This window comes from Mesoplodon densirostris, chromosome 5 (assembly GCF_025265405.1).
Source record: "Mesoplodon densirostris isolate mMesDen1 chromosome 5, mMesDen1 primary haplotype, whole genome shotgun sequence".
Classification (NCBI taxonomy): Eukaryota; Metazoa; Chordata; class Mammalia; order Artiodactyla; family Ziphiidae; genus Mesoplodon; species Mesoplodon densirostris.
The window spans coordinates 10,935,598-10,961,513 of NC_082665.1; the positions used below are offsets into that span (position 1 = coordinate 10,935,598).

Consider the following 25,916-nt stretch of genomic DNA (forward strand, 5'->3'; position numbering starts at 1 on the left):
TCAAAGTAGCACATGTAAACACACATCTGTGTATATGTGCGGCAACTCTTTCAGTTTATGGGATTTGGTGGGGGGAGGTTACGGTTGGTGAAACCAGTTTCCAAACATTCCCCCCTTTTGGTGACGAGCACAATTTGTGGCAGGTGTGCCAACAGAACCACACTAATACTTACACACTGAGTTAAGATTTCTGTTACTCTCTGTCTTTGAACCGAAAACGTGACCTCCCAATTATACAAAATTAATTTCAATGAATTAAACATGTGACAGCATTGTACCTTAGAATATCCGTTACCCAGGCAGTGGAGAAGAAAGAAGTACAGAAGTGTTTTCTAGAAAAGCAGAAAGTAGTGACTCTTAGGGCCAAGGGAGAAGGTTGTGACTGGGAAGGGGTGTGGGGTGCGAGGCTTCTGGGAAAGCAAGGTTCTATCTTGAGTCCTGGGAGGTACTTAAAAGGTGTTGCCTTATAAGTCATCAAGGAGACATATACCTACTGCCTCCTGGTGGTCCTTCTGCTACCCTGCACACTCTCCAAAGTGGGAGGTGACCCAGGTGAAGCTTTGTTCTTTCTCCCAAGCCCTTAGTATCTCCCAACAGCACCTGAAGTCAAGAAGGGGAAAGCCACAAGGCATAGCATCAGGGGAAGGAGTGAAGGGAAGGGTTCTCTGAGTTTCTCTGGCCGCCCATGGTGCGATGCTTTGCTTAAGTCCAGACCCCACCCACTTTGCTGCCTGGAAGGCTACTTCTTGGTCCTGCCCGGATGCAGTCTTGGCCTCTCCCTGGGCCAGTGAGGGTGGATGCTTGTGGTCTTTGTTGCCTTCCTTTCTGTCAGGTTGGACAAGATGTCCCAAGCTCATCTTGCACATTTCCTTCCCCAGACCTACAATCAAAGGACCCCTGATTCCTTCAGTAGGAAATAATATTGAGAGACCATAATCTGGAGGGTAGGAGTATACATTGCTACTGAGTTTGTTTGTTTTGGTTTCTGACATGATAAGCAGTGAGGTTCATTAGTTTCCATTTTCTTGCATATTTTAGAGATCATTGTGTTTTAGTTTTCTTTTTTTACTCTTGTTTTTTTAAAAAAATGTGAAATGTTTACATTTTCTAGTCAAAACTATAAAACAAGATACATTCAGAAAAGATTTCTCCCTTTTTTCCCTCCCTCCTTTTCTATCCCTTCCCCTATAGGTAAGCATTTTTAATTAGTGTTAGGTTTATTCTTCTGTTGTTTATATTTGAAAATGCAAGCAAGTATGTATATTCTTTATCATTTATACACACACATATATTTACACAAAGGTAACATTATACATTTTCTTCTACACTTCTGAGCATGTTTCTCATATCCATACATAACTGAAGATTGGATGAGAGAGAAGCAAAGAATTGTTGTCTTGGAATTGACTTCATTGTATTATATGTTTTCACATCACTCCAGGCCACAGGGTCCTGTGGGAGAGGAGGCAGAAAGGGGTGTCTGAACGGGGGGGGGGGGCTCTAGGACCACCATTACCACTTCAACCAAGCAGCCACACTTCTACATATTTAGCATCCATATCAAATTTGGTCTGAAAATGGTTCCTGCCACCAGAAGAAAAATTCTAAGAGAAAACGGCCACAATTATCAACCCAAACCCACTGATTCTAGCCTCTGAGAAAGTTGCTTGGAGAGCAGGCTTCATGTTAACTTTACTATGCTAGGTTAGTCCTACTGTCTGGCATTGCCTAAACTTGAGTCCCAAGAAAACTTTGTGGGAAGAAAATCTTCATCCATTCAACAGTAGAGAAAAGGACCCAATAAATCAGTTTGTCCACATCTTCATTTGAGGGAACCCATTATTCACATTTATGAAAGATCTTTAAGGAGACAAGAAAATACAAAGGAAATTAAAGAGGCTGCTAGAGTTTGAAGTAAACTGTCATTTTGCCTTGAGTATATAAAATTAAAGTCCTTTGTAGACAGGGTATTGAATTAGCTGAAGAATTGGCAGCCCCAGTGAAAGACAGGTATGCAGGCTGACTTTCTTTCGCTGTTTGCCATACCCTTTCTGCCACCTGGAAAAGCCACTCTTGATTGTGAAAGTGGACAGGCAGCAGGCACTAAGTTCATGTGTACACAGACATAAACCATATATGTGTCTAGGCCTCACCGGACATATCATGACTGTACCCCTGGGGCCTGGCACAATGCCTGGTGTATAGTAGGTACTCAGAATGGTTGAATGAACAAATATATTACACTCCATCCTCATGACCTAAGTGGAAATGAGTCAGGAACTTGGCTCATCACTGTTAAAAGGTTGCTTTAGGGGCTGAATTGTGACTCCCCCAAATCTCATGTTGAAGCCCTGACCCCCAGGACCTCAGAATGTGACTATATTTGGAGACAGGGTCTCTAAAGAGGTGATTAAGGTAAAATGAGGTCATATGGGTGGGCCTTAGTCCCATAGGACTGGAGTCCTTATAAGGAGAGAATAGGACAGAGACACGTGGGACACAGAGGAAAGGCCAAATAAGGACATAGGGGGAAGGTGGCCATCTGCAAGCCAAGGAGAAAGGTCTCAGGTGAAACCAGACCTGCTGACACCTTGATCTTGGGCTTCTAGCCTCCAGAACTTTGAAAAAAATAAATTTCTGCTGTTTTGTTACGGCAGCCTTAGCAAACTAATACAATTGCCAATCTCTCTCCAGACCTACTACAGATGCAATGTCAAAGTAACATCTTGGATGGCTTGCCATTCCCATTCCCACGTCATATAAGCCAGAAAGGAATTGTTCTGACTGTGTGTTTCATGATGCTTTGAAATCTAAAGTGTATCTATGGGACCAGCTCAGCAGTAACAAAGCCCTTTATGAGGTCATCATCCCACTCTTGCCAGATCTCTGCAGATGGAGACACTCAAGCTTTGAAAAACACTTGAAGAGCTACCATGCCTCACTTTGCAAAACCTCTTTTAAGAAACATTATTATCAGAAATCTATTCAATAGCATGAAGAGGAAGCAATGTCTCCAGTATTTGAAAACCCTGAGAACACTGCAATATGATGGGTTTACAACTGTATATTTTGGGGAAACTGATATCCCTGAGAGTCTTGTAACAGGGGAAGATTTTAGTGATGGCTATTTCATGCCAACTCCAACTTGGTGTATTGTGCACGCCGGTGGTAGTCAAGGATGGATGCCTTGGAAATATCGGATGTTCCTAAGGGATGAGTTATGCATCAAACAAGAAGACAGCCTCTTCTCTGAGTTCTGTGATGTGGCAAAGAAGACCTATGGGCAGTGCACCATTGTGGTCAAAGAGAGAAGGCGGCAGGATGAGATGAAGCCAAAGGAAGACAAAGAATCCGAGGCCCAGGCCCATGTCCCATCAGTCATTAACTTAACTAACATCACATGTTGTCCTGAGGTGGCCAAGTCCTATGGCCATAAACTACTCTCTCTGCCTTCCCCTTACAGTTATCTGAACCCTCTAGACTCAGCCTGGTCTTCTCTGAAATGGTTTATCATCAATAACAGAAAGGAGTTTTGTTTGCAGTCCATTGATGGTGTCTATTCCTACCAGTATATACTCTTCAATGATTTAATTAGCAACGGGATTGAAAGGATAAACCCAAGCAAATGGAGAACACTAACTAACAAAGTACAAAGATGGGAAAACTACTATCTTGGTAAATTTTCTTAAGTGCGATTCCTCTAACAAACAGCAGGGCTGTGCTGTGGGCATGATCTTTACCAATTCTGTTGGGTTTGATTCTGGACCACTGCAGCCAAAGATACTCCAACAATGACCTCACAGGGATGCTGTGAGGACTGCTTCCTAAGGGCATTGGCAAAGTGCTTATGGTTTGCTGAAGGTTTCATTAAATCTTGTTGGTAAATTAGTGATCTTGACTTTCATCTGGTTAAGGCCACTCTGAGGGCTATTATGTCAGTGAGAGGATGAGAGTTAACCGAGCCCAAAGGAGCTTGGAAGTGAGCAGAGATGAACAGAGTTAAAGGTTGTGTGAGGAAAAAAAGAGAACCAAGAGTGTGCTCACAAAAAATTGAAATTCACTAGTGTGCCTACCGGTTTCAGTCCACCAAAATAATCCCCAGGGAGCCGGCTTGCCATCAACAGATGTGGTCCAGATGGTGGCTGAACAGGCTGTTTCCCTTCCATTGCTTGAAAGCAAGGAGGCAGAGGGTGAGCAAGGGACATCCAAGGAAGTGAAACCCCATCCAGATCCTCCAGGCAAGTTGGTGGTCCCCATAAGGAACCTGGAAAGCTATGACAGTGATTGGTTCAAGTTGGACTTGGTGGGTGAACAGGTGACGTAAACAGGAGGGTCTACAGAACCCATTTATCCAATCCGTCTCCCATTCCAACTCCAAGAATCCCAACGGGAGGTCATTAACCTGTCATGCAGTTGCATCTCGGGGCCCTGGTTGCTGAGCCACCTGTGGCTGGTACAACAGCACCCTCAAGTCTGGGGCTGCTGCTAATGGTGGCTGTAAGGATTTGTGGTGGTATTTTTCACTTTTATAAAAAAAAAAAAGCCCTGCCTCCTATTAAACATATCACAAAATTCACACTTGTTTATGTATGTTCAGGCAGTAATTTTATAATAGAAGTAATTATTCTGGGGTATGTCAAAAACAACGTCTGAAAATTGCTACCAACTCCCAACAGACTTGCCTATGTATCAGATGGTGAGGCCAGGTTCCCGGTAGCCAAGCACAGAAAAATCAGATTCTTTGCTTGTCTTCTGCCCTAATTCCTTCCTGAAACTCCCTGGATTATTTAGAAACACTTCGTCAGAAAACAGATGTTCAGTGCTTTTCAGCAACTAAGCGGTGGACTTCTGCAGCATCCTGTTGTTATGCATTTTATCTGCAGATGAATCACACTCACCACCTCCAACCACTGGGAACCAGACACTCTCAGCTGCACCTCCCACTTTACAGCCGACTGTGCAGTCTGAGTTTCTTGTGGCTTCTGTGACAACTACCACACACTTGGTGTATTAAACCAACAAACCCGTCTCCTCCCCCAGTCCTGGAGGCCTGAAGTCTGGAATCAGTTCCGCTGACCCAAAATCCAGGGTCAGTAGGGCCACGCTCCCTCCACGGGCTCTAAGGGAGAATCCGTTCCTGGCCTCTTGTGGCTTCTGGGTGGCTGCCCGCCTTCCTTGCCTTGTGGCCACATCACTCCAATTTCTGCTTCGGTGGCCACATTACTTTCTCCTCTTCTGTGTCAAATCTCCCTCGGCCTCCCTCGTAGAAGGACACGTGTGACTGCATTTAGGTCCCATCCAGATAATCCAGAATCATCTCACCATCTCAAAATCCTTAATTTAATCACACATGCAAAGATTATTTTTCCATATAGGGTAACATTCACAGGTTCCGGAGATTCAGACCTGGATACATTTAGGAACCGTTATTCAGCTGAGCACAGGTTCTAAAGAAGGTTTTCTTCTGCCAGCTGAAATACTGCATTTCCCACTGGCAGTTACCCCGGATGAAATGGCTCTCACTGTGTGGTACTTTTATTTTTAAACCTTTTATTTATTTTATGAACATTTTTTATTTTTATATTTTGGCCATGCTTTGCGGCATGCAGGACCTTAGTTCCCCAACCAGGGATCAAACCTGCACCCCCTGCCGTGAAAGCGGGGAGTCTTAACCACTGGACTGCCTGGGAAGTCCACTATGTGGTACTTTTGTGTGGTTTTTTTCACTACCTGTTTCATGTATGTTTTAGAATTTATGTTCCTTAGGGGTAAGTAGTAGGACTCAGACCTCCTTGGTGACTTCAGTGTCAGTAGCCTGGGCTGGAGATGTGAGTACGTTTTGCCCTTACGTCGCATTTATCTCACACCTGTCCAGAGTTCTGTAGTGACAAGCACTAACAGCTATACACGCTTAACTCACTTAATCCTCACAACAGTCTGCGATGTAGGAATTACCATTGTCTCCATTTCTCAGAAGGGTAAACGGAGGCACAGAGAGATACGTAACTCTTCCGCTCCAGTGCGGAAGAGCTGAGGTTCAAATCCAGAGTTCCCAGGAAGAACTGTTTTATTCACACATCCTCTCTACTAACGAGCAGCTCAGTTCACCCTCAAAACAACCTCTCAGGTAGGTTCTATCACTTTCCCATTTTACAGATGAGGAGACTGAGACACTCGGGCCAGTCAGATCCTAAGCCCATGTGCCCAGCTGCCACACTTGGCTTGGTTATTGAAACACGGTGTAAGGCTTGCCTCTGACATCAGACAATCATCTGGCAAAGTGACTGCCTCCAACTGGACACAACAAAATATGCTTCAGCACAATATTGAGCTAGAGGCAGGTACTTTTTAAAGACACACTATTTTGCAGTGAGAAAAAAATGGGAGGTTCTTGGGTTATCAGATGAACAAGATAGACCAACAGGAGCTATTTTTCTTGGAAAACCGAGACGATCTAATAAAATGAGTTAGGATTGTATTCCTTCGAGGCCTTGTTCAATCATTAGAAAGCAAGTAGGGGAAAAGAGAACATTGGTATAACCAGAGATCAAAGGGCCACGGGTAATGTGCAATTGAGTTACATAATATTGTACTCGTAATTAAGAAATGCTGCTTTATGCCAAGCATGGAAACTTCCAGGAGAAAATAATGGAAAGTACACGGGGTTTTGGGAATCGGATGGATCTCGTTAGAATCAGAAGTTTCCAGCTTGTTAACTATGAGACTTTGGACAAGTTACTTCCCTGAGGCTCAATGAACTCATTCGTAAACTAGAGTTGAGGGCTTTAAACGCTTAGCACACACCAAGACGCTACATCATGACCAGCCCCAACTCAGTGCTCAATAAACAGGAGCTCCTGTTACTTCAGTGCAGGCTGGGCTTCCAGCAAGCGCATCCACAGTTACATCTACTGTAGCTGACCTCATTTCCTTTTCACTCTTTGTGGCAAATTCTTGCTGCTTTTTATCACTGGGTTGTAATCAGAGTAGACACATCTTAAGATGTGTCTTTTGATCAAAGGAAATTCTTTTCTCTGGCATTGCTTTTAAGACCGTCTGAGATAGGTTAGGGAATTAAGGATAAGAGGTCTCTTCTGGTGGTGTGGACAGCGAGGATGGTGAGTACAGCCTGGAACCTTTTGGGGAGCAGCACTTGTATGAAATAAACAGTGGGTGACAAGGCCCAGCAGCCCTGTGGGTGTGGACACATCCTCTGGAAGACCCTTTGTGATGTCGGTGGCACTGACTCCTTCGGAGAGGTTGGCTGAGGGAACATCTCATCCACTTTGGTCCTCATCAGGACCAACAACCACATGCCCACTCCCTTCCTGTGGGCCAGGCTCCCCCTGAGGAGGTGGGGCATTGGAAAATGCGCTGCCCTGGAAAGAGCCCAGAGGGAAATAGGCAAATGGAGCTGAACGCCCACTGGCTCAGGCCTTGACCACTCAAGAAAGGTCCAGGCTCAACTGAGTTGATCGAGCTGCACCTGGCCAATCAGGGGACCGAGTTGGCCCTCCATCCCCGCAGGTGGTACACACTCCTTCCATTTGTAATCATTTTACATGTACAGAACATTTTTATATACTTGACCTCATTCAGTTTAGACACCCACCCTGTACATAGGCAGGGCAGTGATCGTTAAGCTCATTTTACAAATGAAGACAAAGTCGGATGGTAACTGACTCACCTGGAGGGATGCCCACCTGTAGTGACAGGAGGGTCAGGACTAGAATCCACGTCTTCCTATCAGGAAGTCCTCACACCCCTCTCTAGCTGGCTCTATGGGTCAGTTAGGATTAGGTCAGGCTCTGAGTAGTGGAGACCTAACCACAGAGATTTAAACAAAATAGAAGGTACCCTCCCATCCCCCACCAAAACAAGAAATGCTAAGGTGGCAGTTCAGGGCTAATACGATGGATCCACGATCATAAAGAACTCAGGGTCTTATCTTTTTCCTCTACTGTCCTAGACTTGGTTCCATCCTCAAAGTCACCTCATAGCCCAAAATGGCTGCTGAAAAAGCCATTGCATTATCATTCCAGGTAGCAGAGAAGGAGACAAGGAGGAAGAAGCGCTCATCCCTTTTCTTTTAAGGGGCTTTCCAGGAAGTCTCACACTTAAATCTTCCACTTAAACCTTCCACTTAAATCTCACTGGCCAGACTTAGTCGCAAGGGAAGCTGGGAAAAGTAGTCTTTATTCTGGGTGGTGATGTGGCCAGCTGAAAATCCCTGCACCCCGTCCTTTGGGTGTTACCACTCATCCACTCACCAAATATTCGAGCACCTTCTATGTGCCTGTCACGTGTGGCCTGGACAGGGGCCCAAAGAAAGTAAGCTCGGGCCCTGGAGGCAGTCAGGTTGGTGGTGTGGAGTACCTCTCGGTCAGTGAGATTTTGGAGGTGTGGGGAGTGAGGGCTCAGAGTCCAGGGCCTGGCTGGGGAGTCAGGGGCAGAGCGGCAGGAAGAGGTGAAACTGGAGCCGAGGCCAGAGGAAGAGCAGGGACTTCATCACAGTGGGTAGAGGGGGAAGGGGACGGCCAGCCCAGGAAGAAGGTCAAGTGTGCCCAGCCTACACACTTCCCAGGGCACGGGGTATGTGAGTGCGCGCGTGCACGTGTGCGTGCAAGTGTGCATGTGGCGGGCAGGGAGCAGTGCGAGTGGAGTGAAAGGAAGAATGCAAGTGTGGAAAGGACAGGATGGAAAAAGGAAACAACGTGTTGTATGAGAAGGAGTTTGGGCTATTCTAGAAGGAAAGGAAAGACACTGAAGGATGCTGAGCAGGCGATGGGTTAGGGTTTTCAGGTTTGGGGGGGGGGGAGTGTAAGTTTTCCCACCAAGGAGTCCAGCTCCTGGTTAAAAACCCATGTGTGGTTTTCCAGGCCCGACTGCAGGCAGTTACAAAGGTGTCACCCAGCAGGGCTCATGGGGGCAAAAGCCACCCTCCCCACAGCAGACTTGGTGACAGCCAGGGCCCTGCAGTCTCTGAAGGGAGCTGTAGCCCACGACTCAGGCCCCTGACCTGGAGGGAGAGGGGAGAGGGGACTGCAGACCCCAGGTCCTCGGGCTCTGCCCACTGCACCCAGCATCCCTCCCGCGCTCAGAGCAGAAGGACTTGCCTCAAGCTAAAGGGGAAACCGAGGCCTTTACCCAGCACAGCTTCCCTGGGTATCTCCTCGCCCTGCATTTACTGGGGCCTTCAGTGCCCGGCCCCTAGATGCCACCCACCTCCAGCCGGGCCAGGTTTCCTTCCCTTTTCCTCTCGCATCTCCTTCAGCCTGTGATCATGCTCAAGCTTACTCCTTCTGGAAAAACCTTTCCCTCAACCCTGCCTTCCCCTAAGGCTACCAATGTCTCTGTCCCCACCTTTGAGGTGCACAGCAGGCGGCAAAGTTGGGAGAACTTCTTTGACAATTTTTAAATAATCAGCTCACCGTGAAGTCCCTCCAAATTTAATTCAATGGGGCTAATTGTGAATCTTTGAAAAGTACAATCAGTATATTAGAGAGTGTCCAAAACATCTGGAAACTCAAGGGAAATATTGAGCCAATTATTTGAAAGCTAACCAGTTATTTGTAATTAACATATTGCTCAGACAAAAATGTTTCCTGACTTTGCAGACCACACACACACACACACACACACACACACACACACACTTGAAATTAGGATGCAAACGGCACTGTTTCTATTTCCTCAAACCCTCCCCACTTCCCACAGCCTGGCCTCTGTCCTTATGGTGTCGTCTTGAAGACTTGATGACCCACGACTTGGAAGAACAAGAACGCCTGCCCACCTGCCCTGTCCTTGCACGGAAGTGAAAAGTACAGGCCCAGAGCTGAACTGCGAGGTCCACATCCTGTCTCTGCCTCTTGCCAGCTGGGGAACCTTAGACAGAGAGGTTAACCTCTCTGTGCCTCGGCTTCCTTATTGTGAGACGGGGACGGTGACACACATTGGGGGTAATAGATGTAAAGCAGGAGGAACAGTTAAGGGCTAAACAAGGATTCGCAGCTACGTTCTCTCCCCTGCTCCCCAGCCTACTGGCTCCAGATGTTCCTTCCCAGCCGGGCTTCTGGCTCATCACCCTCTGCCCATCGTTTAAGGCTCCAAAGGAGATTCAAGGACCACCTCATCGGCATCCCCTTGGGGTTTTCAAATTTGTTCACAGATTCCTGGTTTCTCCCGCATGGCTTTTGATGCCGTGGGTCTGGAGCCCAGCCCAGGAATCTGCACTTTAAACAGCCTCTCGTGTGCACTCACATTTAAGAACCCAGCCTCAATCCTCTTTTCCCTCCAGACTCCCCATCACCCGTGGCTTCCCTCCGACAAGGACGAGACCTGTAGCATCTCAGCACAGCCGGGGATCTCAAGTCAGCTGAGTCGCAGTACTGCGCATGCGCAGGCCCGGCCCCTGCAGGAGGCTGGGAAGGTTGCATCCAGGCAGGTGTGCTTCCCTGAGATGAGAATTTGGAGACAGACGGGCAAGAGGTGACCTTTTTTCAAACACCCCGGATTTTTTGTTTGAAATATTCAGTTCCTGAAATATATTATGTACGTCTCTGCCTCGTTAAGCAAAGTATATAAAGACAGTTTCACCTTTCCTTAATGACTAGAATCATCATCATGAACAAGTCATGATGGGTGGCGTTCCTGGTGTGGGCTTGGCGATCGTACAGATGAGTTCTCAGGCCTGGTGTGCTGCTCAAAGACCGTCTCTCTTGCTCTGAGGTATTTCTGCTGCCAACAGCCTTTCTTCATATCTGATTCTAGTATGTTGTAAGCTCAAAAACCAAAAACGTGTTAGGAACCCATCTAACAAGATGAAATATGATCTGTGTGAGGGATCCTGGGGCTCTCTTGTGCGTGGAAGACATAGATTCCAGTTTACGTTCTTTGAAACATCTTTCAGCTGCCCAGGGACGGTGGTCTTATGGAATCATTCTCAGTTATGGTCCCGAGAGAGGCTGGGTAGGTGCAGTCAGATGGGGTCCTGGGTGTGGGTTTTACCAATCACTCCATCCACCCACGTGTTCAGGCATCCAACCACTTATTTAAAGTCAAGCTACAAATCTACTGACTTCATGTACACAGGGTTGGAATAGTATCAATAACTCCAACTACAGTAAGTCCCCTACATACAAACCTTCAAGTTTCAAACTTTCAAAGATGCAAACATGCATCTGGTTCCAGCAAGGAAGCAGAACCTGTGCCATCAACGTCAGGCGTGACTGAAACTGCAGCTTGCCCTCCGTCTCCTGTTGCTGACGACCGTTCAGCTCTAACGTCTCCCACCTCCTCTCCCTCCTCCAGTCAGTAACTCTTCTTGCCTGTTCACTCGATGCCAGCCCTTGGATGCCAGCCGTTGTACTGTACTGCTGTACTCTTCAAGGTACTGTACTGTAAGATTAAAAATGTTTTCGTGTTTTTTATGTATTATTTGCGCGAAAAGTATTATAAACCTATTACAGTACAGTACTATAGAGCCGATTGTGTTAGTTGGGCACCTAGGCTAACTTTGTTGGACGTACACACAAAATTGAACTTTCGAACGCACTCTCAGAACAGAACTCGTTCGTATGTAGGGGACTTACTATAGTGATTATCTCCCCCTAGTGGAAGAAGAGAGTATCAGAAAGGTTAACTTAAACCCCAAAACTCCATTTACAGAAAATCTGTGGGCGCGGTCAATGGTTTATTCCTATCCTTAGATGATCTGCTACCGAATTTTCCAAGAAGATGGCCAGATGTTCCACCAACTCCAAAACTGAGTTCTAAATCCCAAAGCCTAGAAACACACCTGTGTTTAAAATAAACCTGAGCATCTACTAGGTGGGCATAGAGTCTCCGTGAAAAGCCAAGGCCACTCTCATCTCATCTCTCTCTCATCCCCTGCCCTTGAATTTATGAGGCACATAGGTGTAAGTACATATGAGGAAAGGGTGCCCAGAGGTAGTGGGTGTGATGCCAGGTGTGCTGGGAGCCCACTATGCCCTCATCCTGCAGAGCGGTGAGGAAGCAGAGGCCGAGGCCCTAGTGCAGGAGCCTAGGGCAGGGTGGGTGGGTCACCCGCCAGGATGCAGAGTCCGCCCTGACAAAGGCAGGAGGCTAGGCCATGGCCCAGGGTCAGCTCTGGACCCTACCTGAGCAGGTCAGGGAAGCGAGGGTGCCAGGCTGCAGAGATCGCAGGGCATCTCACCTCTGCTCTGGTCATCTGTTCCTGCTGCACGAGACCCAGGCCACAGCGAGGCTCCCAGGCAAAGGCCAGAGCAGCATCCTGCAGGGAGGCTGAGGTGCGAGCATGAGGGAAAGTCCCCTTCTATTTTGGGATTTGTAGCTTGTAGAGTCAAAGTCTCCTGTATTTAAAACTTTGATTCTGTGTAAATTCTGTTTTCTAAATTGTGATTAGGAGCAGCCAGCAATCACAGTAAAACTTAAGAAAAATATAATTCCCTTTATTCCTCATGCTTAAAATTCCAAGTTCTGCCAACCTGGGCCAGGATGGCGTGGGGCCGGGCTGAGGTAGGGGGAGTATCTACTAACATGCCCTCGCACAGATTTTCCACGTGGCTGCCTGCAACGAGACCAAAATTTCCACCATACTTGTGGCTTTGGTTACCGTTGCCTCATTCCCCATCCTCTGTGGTATCTTGAGAGAAGTGAAAAAACAGGAGCCTTTTGGGGCTTCCCTGGTGGCGCAGTGGTTGAGAGTCCACCTGCCGATGCAGGGGACACGGGTTCGTGCCCCGGTCTGGGAAGATCCCACATGCCGCGGAGCGGCTGGGCCCGTGAGCCATGGCCGCTGAGCCTGCGCGTCCGGAGCCTGTGCTCCGCAACGGGAGGGGCCTCAGCGGTGAGAGGCCCGCGTACCGCAAAAAAAAAAAAAAAAACAAAAAAAAAAACAGGAGCCTTTTGATAGAGACCTCAGTCGGTTAGGGGCTGAGTCAAAAGACTTATGGACCCCACTCCTCTCAAATCTTACAGTCTGCTGGGCATGTCCCGCCCTCCATCTCATATCAGCAAATCGGAACAAGCAAACTGGTGGGGAGAGAACAAAGCACACCTGGGATCCTCTTTCCTCCTCACAAACAGGCGATTCCTCCTAGACTTGGTACCCACCGGGGTAGGAGGGTCTCAACCCGTACCCCTCCCTGCAAGGACCTCACAGGTCAGCAGAGGCATGATGCTCCTGGAGCAGCGAACAGCCCCTCCCCGCAACAATGAAAACACAAGAAGGAGCCGCAGTGCTCGGAGGAGAGAAGAGGAGGAAAGGAGCATAGGCACTGGGGCAGCAGGTTAGAGGGCCGGAGGGGTGGGTGAGGGAGAGCAGGCTGATGCGACAGCTACAGCCCCCCGTCGTCTGCGGAGGTGCACCTGTGATCTGGTACCCACGGCTAGGAGGTGCTGGAAATGCGAAATTCCCTCCTCTCACTACACAGAGGGGTGTGTGTGTGTGTGTGTGTGTGTGTGTGTGTGTGTGTGTGTGTGTGTGTGTGTGTGTGTGTGTGTGTGTGTGTGTGTGTGTGTGTGTGTGTGTGTGTGTGTGTGTGTGTGTGTGAGAGAGAGAGAGAGAGAGAGAGAGAGAGAGGGAGAGGGAGGGAGGGAGAAGGAGAGAGAGACATACACATACTTTGGCTTATGCCAAAGACCAGAGACACCCTTTTTACAAAGCTATTTTATTTTAGTAAACAAAATACTGGTTCTTTTAAAAGCACAGAAAAATTCACATCATTTTAAGACTATAGGCTGGGAGTTTATCTTCTGACATACCATTCAATAATTAAATCTTTCATCTCAGCCGGAGTCCACTCAAGCTGACATTTAAATTACAAAATCTAGAAAGGAAGACCAAAGGGAGAAGTATGAAATGTCTCACAGAGTAAGAGTGATTGTTTTACTTGTTCAGCATTAACCTTTATGTTCAGCCATTTACACTTAAACAGAAACCACTGAAGCTTATCTATTAAGGAATGAAGTTTTAGCATCACAATTTCCTTTCGTCTAAAAATCCCTTTTGTTTAAAACAAGGCTCCAGGCCAAGCTTTGATAAGCTGCCAGCCTAGGACGAGAAACCAACCGCCCTGGTCAGTTCTAGGCTCAGCTGGACAAGCCATCCATCCCTACTTCACTGACGGGCCTCTACTGAAGTCTGTGGGAAGGAGGAAGCGTTTATGACCTCACACCTCATCTTTTCTTTCTCTTTGCGGTTAACACACAAAATGATGACTCTATGGATTAGAAATCCCATCAACGTTTCAATGGAAACTGCCTTCCCTCACCTGTTTCAATTCTGAAGTGCTCCCTCTTTCCCCACTCTAGTGCCTACTCATGAATTTCAGTCAATATAACATCTTTTTTTTTTAAAAAAGGCACAATTTCATAACAATAACTTCTTTGGCCTGGCAGCGTATCCAGCTCACTAAGGACCAGTGAGAGGATGGTCTCCTCCCCTGGGGTGAGGAACGGGAGCTGAGCGCTTCCCGCAGCTCCCTCCCTGAATTCGGCATTCAGGACCAGGACACCGTGCAACCGGGAGTGACACACCGGGGTTGACCTTCCGACCTGGGTTCAGTTCTGGTTCTGCCCTGCACCATGTATGGTGGGGGCCATTTTTCAATCTGAATGGACCACACGGGGCCGTCAGGAGTGGTCAGTAACATCACTGTATGTGAAATGCTCAGCAAAATGCTAGCCCAGAACAATCATCCAATACGTTATTACAATTATCACTCATAAGTATGCTTTTTAGCCTCAACAAGTCTACGAGTATTGTAAGGGAATTCACGTCTACAGAAGCCTGTCTCAGAGTGGACAGAGGTTTTGGAGGTCACCAACCCAGTGGTTCCTACAGTGACCTGTTGCTGAGAAGACAGCATAAGAATCACCTAAAACGTTTTCAAAAGGACAGATGCCAGACCCAGCCACAGGCAGAATGGAATCTCTCTGAGGCTGGACCCTGGGAATCTGCATTTTAACAAGCACCCCAGGCAAATCCTGATCATTAGCCAAGTTTGGAAACCACTAACCTAGAATTCCCTGCTACCATATTTGAATCCTCTAATTTTTAGAGAAAACCACAGAACTCAACCTGAGAAGTGATGAAACTGGATGAGCACAACAGAATTTAGGAAACTGCTAATTGTCCTAAGTTCGATCTGTAAGGGGGTGTTTAATAACTTCCTGGTGCCTTAACTCAACAAACACATTCTGGGCACCCCCTGTGCTCTGGGACAGGCACTGGGCTACAACAATGAGGAAGACTTTGTGCCCAGTGAGGCGGTCATCGGGAAGGCCCTCTGGCCAGGGGACCGACCAGCAAAGGCCAAGGGGCATGAACGTCTATCGTGGTCAAGGACGGCCTGCAGGAGCATAGAGAGAGGAAGCAAAGGGGGCAAACGTGACCGGGGTGAGGACACACTGGGAAGGGATTTATATGCCATACCTAGGAGGCATTATCCTGAGGTTAGCAGGGCTTCTTAATCTTAGGTACAGGCAGGGGTCTTAAATGACCTGTGACCCCACTTCCTCCCCACCCCTGTCTGCAATTTTATGTACAATTTAGGTGTTTCTAGTATGTGAGCTTCTGCAGGGAGAAGGTCCACAACTGCCATGATATTCTCAAGAGTCCTGGGGCCCAAATCCTGTTAAGCACCATTGCTCCCAATGAGAGGGAACCAGTGCAGGCTGAGAGCAGAGGCGTGGACTAATCACACGTGCCCTGCGGCTCACGAGGAGACGGGGCTCGAAGGTCAGGACCTGCACCCCGCACCTTATACACGGCTGTGCTACCTCCTGTGACAGGTGGGGCTCCGTGCTCACCCACAGCCTTCAGATCGAGGGATCCGGAATCCTCTGAACTATCACATGCAAGGACAGGCCCGCCCTAACCCACTGTGCAGTCTGCATTTGCAAAGTCCCAGTACCTTTGATTTCCCTTTAGTTATCCTTCTTCTCTGACTGCTTCTTCTTTTCAGCTTCCAGTTTTTGCTGTTTTGCTTCCAATTTTTTCCTTTGGTATACTTTGGCTCCGGCAAATGCCAGGCAGAGAATTAATGTTTTCGCTGCCAAGATATACAGCAGCAGGGGCACGTGTTCGAGAACCTTAAAGAGGAAAGAAACTATCCTAGATGATCGATAATTGATAAGGAAGGTTTCTTTCATGTTCCTTCATTCAACACACATTTCCTGTGCACCTATTACGCACCAGGCACTACACTAGATGCTAGAGCTTCACTGAGGTAGGACAGACGAGGTCCCTGTCCCCGGGTCACTGACAGTCTAGTTTCAGGTGCCCTTCATCACTCCCTTGTTGCTGGCTTCGCAGAGAGGCCCACCAGTGGCCGGCGGATGTCATAACTCTGTTCCCTTACAACCTGACCCTGCACGCTGCCGACCACCTGGCCCCCTGCGTCTGACGCAGCAGCTCGGTCCAGTGCGAGAAGCCGGAGCCAGGCGATCGGTCCCAGCCCAGCTGTGCCGCTGACTGACCCACTGACAGACCGTGCGACCTGGGTCCGTCACTCGACTTTCCTGAGCTTCTGCTGCTTCACCTGCAAAGGGAGGTTGGACCAAAACTTCTTCTGAATTCGCCACCCTTAGAGGATGCTACGATTTTCTCTTGGTTCCAGCTACTCACGAGCACTGGTATTTGAAGATAAAATAAATATATAAATAAAACACAATGAAACTTAAAACATTAAAACTTAGCTACTTGTTTATTGTTCCTACAATTTCCTGTCGGAGGCAAGTTTTAACCCATTGGCTAGAATGAAGGCTGGGGAGTAACTAGGGGTTGGAATTACTCACTTTTTGCACCAGCAGGCTTTATTATGAAATTCTGTATATCACAGGTATCTCAAGGCAAATACTATACTAGTTTTGTAAACATGATTAGTATGACCTGAGTGATCATTATGAGCTTTCTGTGTGATTAAAAATTCCTTCCCAAATAAAGTGAAAAGGTACGCCTTCGTTGAGAGATCATGATGCTAGAAGACTAGGTAGTATTTAGTCCAATGAAACCATTAGGTTAAATGCCAAACATCACTTATTATACGCAGCACCAGTATAATGAGACTCTGCGATGGACAGTGCATTAGTCCCTCCCTCCAATGGTTTCACTAAAGCTCATCTGAAACTAGTTAGTGAAACCTTTAGCTGAGAACAGTAGGCTCGCAGACGTGGAGGGCTAGAAAGGATTTTCAAGACGACTTGGTCTACACCTTGTTAATACAAGCGAGGAAAGTAAAGCTCAGGGCAGTTGAGAGGCCCATCCTCGTGACACGGCTAACTCATGAGGAAGCCAGAGCTGGAACAGAACATTCCAGCCCCTACACCAGCTGTCTTTCCACTGATTCTTGATTTTAATATAGTGGAATTAATGAAATCAACTAATTATGTCCCAAGAACACTCTGAGTAACCAGATAATGGTTTTCAACCACAAAATCATTTTAAGGTAAAGAATAAGCACAACCTATGCACTTCAGAACGCTCACTCTGGCAACAGTATAAAAGACTAAAAAGGTTACAAGAGTGAAACCTTTTATCCTGAAGAGTAGAAGCAGCTTAGAATCCTGATTTGGTGTCCAGGTCCTTCCTGCCTCAGACCTATGGCTAATCTCCCCGACCTCCCCCCAGTTACCCTCTAACTCTTCTACTTTCTTGAAGGCTCACATTTTAGGGATGAGGACTGGCTCTATGTTTAGAAGCCAGCTAAGAAAGAAAAGATTGCTAAATTGTACCTCCCTGGAGGCAAAGATCACCAGTTTGGAGATATAAACTTCTTTTTACGTCCACCAGGACTTTCCAGGCTAACCGAACCCTGGCTTACTCTGGCAAAAGTTACCCTCTTCCAATTCTCTCAATTCTCTATGGATGAGCCTCTGGAGTCCTGTTATAACCGAGCCTCCATCACAGCCCATGGTTCCCGTGACCTAAACCCAAAACTTAGCTGTGGCAGTTACAGGAATGTACATCATTGCAACCAGAAGTTAGAAACCCACTGAAATGGAAACACATCAACAAATGGACCCAGGTAAGTGGTTTCAGTATTTACTTTCTTTTTAAAGGCTGTGGAGAGAAGGTGACAAGAGGTGGAAGTTTTGGGACTGAGAAAGGGCCGGGCAGAGGCAGTGGGGGTCAAGGACACCACAAGGGCTAAAGCGAAAGGTTTCAGGGCCCCTGTTCCTGCAACGCTTTTGGACAGTTTTGCTAAATCTTCAGTCGTGTTCCATCTCCTCCTCTGACTTCCTTCTAACAAACCCCTCACGTTAACTCCCCAAACCTGCAAATCTTCAAGGAAGTAAATGAGTAAAATATAGTTGGGTGGATTAGATCTATAACAATTTTTTAAACAAAATCCCAATACCTGTGTCATGAGAATGACTGACTTTTTAAACACACTCTGTTGCTAAGGTACTAATACACAGGTAGGGCTGACTGTCGCTGATGGCCACAGGCCGACTGAGCTAGAAAGGGGAGCACAGGATTCACCAGGGGCTCCATAATCCTTCAGCCTCCTGGGGGGTCACCGCAATCAGGGCAGGAGAGGCCATTCCTTTCTGACACTACATGGAAGGGCGCCCCCCTTTAAGCATGAAGCTGCTCCCTGGCAGCCCTGGAGCTGTGTGTCTGCCCGAAGTTGGGAAGGTACAGGCAGATTTTGCTGCTGACACAGGAAAGGACTCCTTTTGTGACGAGCAGGATGGGCCTGGGTGGTCAAGTGGGTCGATGTCACTCCACAATTAGAAAGAAAACTTTCTCTGCGTAGTGCCTCACTGGTACACATCAGAATCGCCTGGGAACTCGCTAACCCCAGGCCTACGCAATCAGAAACTCTGGGCGTGGGGCCACATCCGTATCTTAACTAGTACTCAAGGTGGTCGTGCTACACGCTGCGGCCTCGCAGCACCAAGCACACGGTCTGACCCTCGCTGGCTGACGTGGCCTCTGGTACCAGCTACTCCTTGTCGTCAGGCTCTGCAGAGGCTAAAAAGCCTTCCCTACATCTCACCCCACACTGCTCTCTGCTTCCCCTACCCCACTCTCTTACTGCCTTGTCTTTCCTTCCCAGCCTTTCTACTGGCAGCGCTGGAACCCCAACACAGGCGAAACAAACGCTCCCGCATCTCCAAGCCCTGCACAGAATGCTCGCTCCGCCTGCTGAATCTCAACCAGGCTCAGTCCCCAGAGCCCCCCCGCAGGGCCCCCCAAGCCCCATGGAGCTGGGGAAGGAGGGGGGTCTGTCCTCTCCCACCTCCCTGATCCTGCTTCCAGACCCTTCCACTTCTTGCGATGAAAGCCAGTGGCTGTTCTGAACAAGGAAATGCTTATGATCATTGAAAAAATACATGCAATGAGATGCTAAGTTTGAAAATACACACACTACACATATATGTGGAAAAAGCACGGGAAAAAAATACACCAAAATTGTTAACAGTAGCCATCTCTGGATAGTGAGACGATACATGATTTTGATTTGATCTGATACTTCTCAAAGCATCTATTTTCGTGACTGCTCTCTCAGCCAACCTCCAACCTACCCCACTCCATCTCCTTCCCGGAGGTAACATGACACTCCCCTCTCTAAGACGTGCTATGCCCACAGCCCTCTGAATGCTTGCGGCTAACAGGGAACTCTTTGCTTGCCCTTGAACTTCTGCTCCCACCAACCACATCTAAGGTTTTACAGGGGTCAGTTGTGTTTATTCTGCAGCCAGTTTACTTAAGTAGCACTTGATGTTAAAATAGATAATTTATTTAAACACGAGACTCATGAACTATGACTATGTAAAGGAAAGGCTGCTTCCATGAAAACTAAGTTGCACGCTTTGAAAGACTCAATTTGAACTGGAAAAAAATGATACTGTTGGCAACACAAATGTAAAAGATTAGGGAAGAAGAGCATAAAAATCAGGAAAGGGGGCTTCCCTGGTGGCGCAGTGGTTGAGAGTCCGCCTGCCGATGCAGGGGACACGGGTTCGTGCCCCGGTTCGGGAAGATCCCACATGCCACAGAGCGGCTGGGCCCGTGAGCCATGGCCACTGAGCCTGCGCGTCCGGAGCCTGTGCTCCGCAACGGGAGAGGCCACAACAGTAAGAGGCCCGTGTACCGCAAAAAAAAAAAAAAAAAAAAAAAAAATCAGGAAAGATTCTGTATGCAGATTGCTTCATCAGATCCTTACTCATCCACTTTAAAGAAACCAAAGTGTGAAATTATAGGTAACACTTCAAAGGCATGGTTTTTGCAAGAAAAGTGAGGCAGATCTGAGGGCAGTCGATGTCCTCTCAAAGAAAAGGCCTAGCCTTCCTCCAAAAGTCTGGCGAATAAATGTACATTTATCTGTTTTCATTTAAAAATTACATATTATTAGGATTCCTGCTTTAATCTACTTTTTTTCCTTCTTTTCTTTCTTCTCAATCAACCCATCCCTACGGAACTATTATTCTGAATTTTTATGATCAGCAGAAAGAAAAGCCCCAAGCCATAAATGTTTAATGGTATTCTTACCTTCCAGTTCATGCTGGGCCAACTGGGAGTTCCCTCCTGGTCAGTGCGGGCCACTCCACTCAGGCAAGTTGGAGAGGGGGCCGGAGCGGCAGGTCTCACTGTCCTGGTGGGGAAGAGAAGCAGGTTAGCGTGGGCTTTCTAGCGCAGACCACCTTAGGAAGACTTCTCTTGGATGGAGAGAACATGAACAAAGACGGCAAGCTCTGCAGAGAGGAGGGTAAGTGTCCCCAACAAGGTGACCGGAGCCTGCTGGAAAGCAGAAGGCCTGGGTGAGGGTCGAGACAGCCTTGCCTCTTGCTGGGCAGAAAGATGTCCTTGGCTGCACTTCACTGGGGAAGGGAGCACAGCCCAGCGGAGGTGGCGGCACTGCTCCTGAGGGGACGTACGCTCCCATTCCATTCATCTGTAGACACAAGAGCCCAGGTCCAGAATCTGTTCTTCCACCCACCCCCTGCCTTGAACGAGAGCTGGTCTGTGGATGAGTGTCATTTTATTTCTCAGGTCGTCTGAGTGTTAATTCAGGTAATCTTGGTTTTTTTAAGTATCTGGAGGGAAGGGAATAAGTGATGGGGGAAAACAATATCCTAAGAAAGCCATTCAAACCTAGAATTCCCTCTAAAACGTAAGGGAGACCTAGGGGAAGGTGAGGCAGGAAGTGACAAAGCAGGGACACGGCTGGAGCACAGGATTTGCTCTGAGGCCTCCTACGTCACTATTTTTAGAATACACATACCCCAAGAGTCAGAAGACTTGAGCTCTGGATGAAGAGCCTACATACTCTGGTAAGTGACTTCCCTCCGGGGGCCTCCGTCCCATCTGCAAATGAAGATGGGGGTGTCAACTAGATGGGCTCTGGGGCCCCTACTTTTTTTGCAGTTCGGCGACCTTGAGCATAATAGTCACAGCTTCGCTTCATTGTGCCCGGCTGTGCTGAAGTGCACTACATGCGTTAACTCAGCTCGTCTTCACACCAGCCCCAGGAGGTGCAGTTTACCGTCTACACTTTGGAGATGAGGAAACAAAGTTTCTGTGACACGTCCAGAGTCACGGTGGGGACTGAGATTCGAACTCATCCAGTGCGGCCCCAGAGTCTTATCCTAATGCAGACAGAGAGCTTTGCAGTAAAAAATCATGGGGATGCTTCTCTTTAAATGTACTTACAATTAGAATCAAGAAAGCAGAAAATTTCACAGGCCTTTAGAATGGGGCTAATGAGATAAACTTCAGGGAAGATGGTTTTTAAAACTTTCACTTACAAAAACATCTAAATAGAAAAAGTTCAGACCTCATTTACTCAAGGTCATAGTATCTTGAAAACAAGCTGGCAGTTGGCACAAGATAGCCAAGTTTTCCCCGTGACTTTTTCGAAGTCAGATAAGCTACCAACAGGAATTTACACCATAAATCTGTTTAAATGCGATGACCATGGTTGAAGGTGCTTATTACCTTCACGTATATATGGCTTATTTGTCTTTAAGTAGCAGCAGATTCTGCCCTGCACTGGAGAAATATGTTCCTACCAGGTTATAACCCGTTGCTGGAATTTTCACTTTGAATAATCTCTAATCATCTCAGGAATCAGCCATGTTGTAAATTAAAATGTTTAAGGCTGTGCAAATTTTATTTTTACAACTCCTGCTTTTATGGAGTTGCCTGCAGATATAAGTAGACAGGTTTGGCTGTTCCCCACACATTTTCTGAGCCCAAATTACATACTCAGTGAATTGAAGTTGGTAAGATATTAATTCCCAAGGTCAAGGACCACAAATAGGTCCAAAAAGGTTACGGGGGGAATAAAAAGAATGCCCAGTGGTCTGGCCCTCTGGTAAACATGTACTATGTTTACTAGCGGTGTGACCTTGTACGAGTCACTGGACCTGTCTAAGCCTCAGCTCCCTTGTCTGTAAATTCTCCTTCAAAGATCGAATCACCTAAGCGCCATGTTCAGCACATGAAAAGCACTGAACAAATTATCAACCATAACTGTTACGATAAATACCTCTTTCCACTAATGGACATGTCAAGCTGCAGAACATAAGCAAGTGGCATCCAGGGCAAAGTGAGGTAGCAGGGTATGGTATAAAGAACCACCACTGGGCAAGCAGGAGAACTGGAGATCTGGACTCTATTCTTGGTGGCACCAATGGCAAGGCATGTGACCTGGGGCAAGCCATGAGCCTCTCTAAACCAAAGTGTTATCATTTTAAAAACCTGAATCCAAAGAACAACGCTGTAACACTGAAATGCCTAAGTCACCACTCTCTTTGATATCTGACTAAAATATACTGGCAGCTGCCTCAACATCATATCTAGAGTGATACAATTCAATCTCTTTAGGAAAGAGACATATTTAAAGTCCATCTGCAAAGCAGTGGAAGGAGTGCATGGAGGGCGGGAGATGAGAGGGCAAATCAATCAAACTCATCCCCACCCACTGCCTCCAAATGATAACTTTTCTCCATCTCCCTTAAATTACAGGCTCCAACTCAGCTAATTTTGTAGCACCCTGCAGGACTTCAGCAAATGAGAACAACTGAGAAAGCTAAAAATATCATCAGGCTATTTGCTCTGCTGCCATATGTACACCTGATGCAATATTAGAACCAGGAGGCAGCTGGCATCTGAGGGCTGAACTGAAAAGCCAACAAGACCGGGACAATTTTGAGAGGCATAAAATCTGTGAAGTGCAGGAAGTTTTAAGCTTCCCCTGGAACTATCCACCGTCTTAGCTTAAAACCCCAAAATAATAATGGCTTAGGAAGAAATAGTTCTCTTTCCTTCACTGCAAAAATATCCTGATTTCTCCTTTGCCAGATTCCTCCTAAAAAATAGAAGAGCCAGTGGCTTATTTTGATTAGACCAATTACAGCAATATGGACAATGTGTAGTCCACAATTTTCTTCTTGGCACACCTAACACACCCAAGGGTCGGTCTGTCTCTGGGTGTCTCATTCCAGCCACTCATTAGGCTGTGTCCTTAGTTTGAATTGTCCGAAGCTGTTCTCATTCCCCGTCTCTACCGTTTTCACCCCAACCCTTCACCCAGTCATCTGAAGTAGAGGTAGGTGCGGGGAGGAGAGGGTTCCAGTTGAACCTTGGGTATCACTTGGTCGACCTCTGAGCCCCACGCCCGGGTCGGCCGGGGTTCCCAGGGCGAAGGGCTGAGCCTCGGCTCCTCCGTAGCCGGAGGGCCGGGCCAGGGTCCGCTACAGCCGCGGTACCTGGGAGCAACGCCTGCCCCGCTCAGACCCGAGGATGAGGACCAAGGGCGACCACTGCTCCCCTCCCCCCCACACCCATTCTACGGAACATTCCAGGGCATTCGCTTGCCCCCAGATCTCTCTGGCGGGAACCACCTCTGGGTCTCCACCCCCTCGGCCTGCGTGCCAGCCTCAACACGCCGCCCCCGGCCCCGGATCCGCCGATTTCGCGGCGCCTGGACAACCTAGCCAGGCAGGACGCTCTGCGGGGGTGGGGGGACGTGACCGCTGTCAACCCCGCGGTCCCCGGGGGCCCGCTGGAGAGCGTCCTGCAGAGAAAGTGCAAAAGCGGGGCGGGTCGCCGAACTCCACAGCGCCCCCAAAGAGCTGCCGGGTCTCGGGTCAGGATTCGGCAGACACGGACGCCATCCACTTACAACTCCACGCCACGGAAGATCCAGCTCGCCGCCGGCACACGAACCACGACTCCCACAATGCCGCGGGGAAACTACATGTCCCAAAATGCACCGCTCCGCGCGCCGGCGCAGTGGGCTCCGGCCGCCTCGGAGCGTGCGCCGCGCTCGCGCCGGCGTAGTGGGCCCCGGCCGCGTGGGTGGGTGCGCCGCTCGTCGCGCATGCGTTTTGGGCCGGATGGCCTTCGTGGTGCACCGGGCGGAATCGGCCTAGCCCCGGGCAGGTTCTCGTTCTGAGCTTACCTGAGCTGGAAGATGGCGGTCGGGGGGGCGGGCGTCGCGGGGTCTCTTGCCGCTCAGCCGTCTCGCATCCCTGGACGCTCCTCGCTGTGTGCGACTGAGGGCACGTGGCTCCCCTAAGTTTCCAAATTTAGCGTTCATGTTCTCTGCCAAAAATGCTTGTGGTTTCCCTTGGGATAGCAGTAGGGTGCCCGGTACTAGGTTCCCAGATTCCTTCATTCAACAAGCGCTTAGAAAACGGGAGCGGAGTTTGACTCCACTAAGTCCCTGCCGCACGGGAGGGCGCAGACTGGACACCCTCCCCCCCGCAATTCAAGGATAACGAGAGGGAGATTCACAGACTTCTTACTACGTGCTTGGTCCTCCATTTTTTGGTTGAGGAAACTGAGGCAAGGGGAGATGATGTGGCCGGCGCAAGACATCGTGTGAATTCGAGTGGCAAAAGCTAGATTTGAACCCGGGCAGTCTAACTCCGAATCCCATTGGGACATCTTGGTTGTAGTGAAGAACGAAATGTTAGGGTGTACAAAGGAAAGGACAAACTGGAGGATTGGGGAGAGGGGGGTTAGTTCTGTCAACAAGTGAAGTTTTCCTGGAGAAAGTAACAAAAATAGCTTTGTTCTAAGCACTTTGCGGCAATTTTCTATTTGAAGTCTCCTAACAAGCCTATAAAGGACATAACATGACCATAACCACTTCACAGCTGAGGAAATGGAGGCACAAACTGATGAAAGTAAATTGTCCAGGGTTTTAAAACCAGCAAGCGCCAGAGCTGGGGTCTGAATCTGGGTAATCTGGAGCTAGGCTCTCTCAGGGCAGCCACTACCATAGGTTCCTTTTCAAATCGCTTCTGATCTATGCTGTAAGAAGTAAATGGGGCTCAGGTCATTTGGAGCCAGTAGACCAAGCAGAAGGAACTCTAAAAGCAAACAGGGTGGAAAAGAAAACTAGCAAGTTGTTTGAACTGGAATTTTCAGTTGCCAGGTTGAAAGTGGCAAGCCTGGGTTTGGTGGAAATTGATGCTGGAATGACAGACGGGGGCAGGTGGCAGCAAATGTATACCCAGAATGCTCGTAAACATTGGGCATTTCTCCCATTCCCCAAAAGTAAAGTTGATACTGATAACCATCTATGTTGGCCCCATATACTTTAGTGATGATAATAAAACATACTTAATTAGGAAAACCTAGGTTTTTCCCCCCTTAATTTGTTTCCTTGTGTCAAAGATAAACAAAGCTGGACACCAGTTCAAGTGTTAAGGATAGACTTTATTAAGCAACTATTGCAATAGGGGAGAGAGTCCAGCATGAACTGAACTCAGCTTTGTCTTGTGCAGAGGTAACTGGGCATTTTAAAAGGGGAAGGAGGGATTGGGGGGCAGGCACTTGAGCAGAGTCAGGGAAGTGGAAATTTACAAAAAGCAGAGGGGATTGGTCAACCTGACCCGGGTTTGTTAACAGACGCTTATCTGGAAGAGAAACAAAGTTCGATCTTTAT

The 25,916-nt window shown here is 47.9% G+C and overlaps 2 protein-coding genes across 3 annotated transcripts; one reads left to right on the forward strand and one right to left on the reverse strand.

The window, feature by feature from the left end:
- Positions 1-1,229: 1,229 nt before the first annotated feature.
- On the reverse strand, positions 1,230-24,194 carry SMIM11 (small integral membrane protein 11). 2 transcript variants are annotated; one of them, XM_060098520.1, is made up of 5 exons: positions 24,144-24,194; positions 21,240-21,322; positions 20,507-20,609; positions 15,921-16,098; positions 1,230-11,397 (listed from the first exon to the last, which is right to left on the reverse strand). In XM_060098520.1, exons 3-4 carry the CDS (start codon positions 20,516-20,518, stop codon positions 15,934-15,936), a joined length of 177 nt encoding a protein of 58 aa, XP_059954503.1. In that variant the 5' UTR covers positions 20,519-20,609; positions 21,240-21,322; positions 24,144-24,194; the 3' UTR covers positions 1,230-11,397; positions 15,921-15,933. The 2 variants fall into 2 exon arrangements, with proteins under 2 accessions (XP_059954503.1, XP_059954502.1); XM_060098519.1 differs by lacking the exon at positions 1,230-11,397 and adding an exon at positions 13,658-13,832 and having other exon boundaries at positions 24,144-24,183.
- On the forward strand, positions 2,934-3,689 carry C5H21orf140 (chromosome 5 C21orf140 homolog). The gene has a single exon (XM_060098518.1). The coding sequence runs from the start codon at positions 2,934-2,936 to the stop codon at positions 3,687-3,689; it is 756 nt and encodes a 251-aa protein (XP_059954501.1).
- Positions 24,195-25,916: the final 1,722 nt, after the last annotated feature.

Coding starts and splice junctions, on each gene's coding strand:
- C5H21orf140 (XM_060098518.1), top strand. CDS start 2,934: ATGCCTCACTTTGCAAAACCTCTTTTAAGAAACATTATTATCAGAAAT.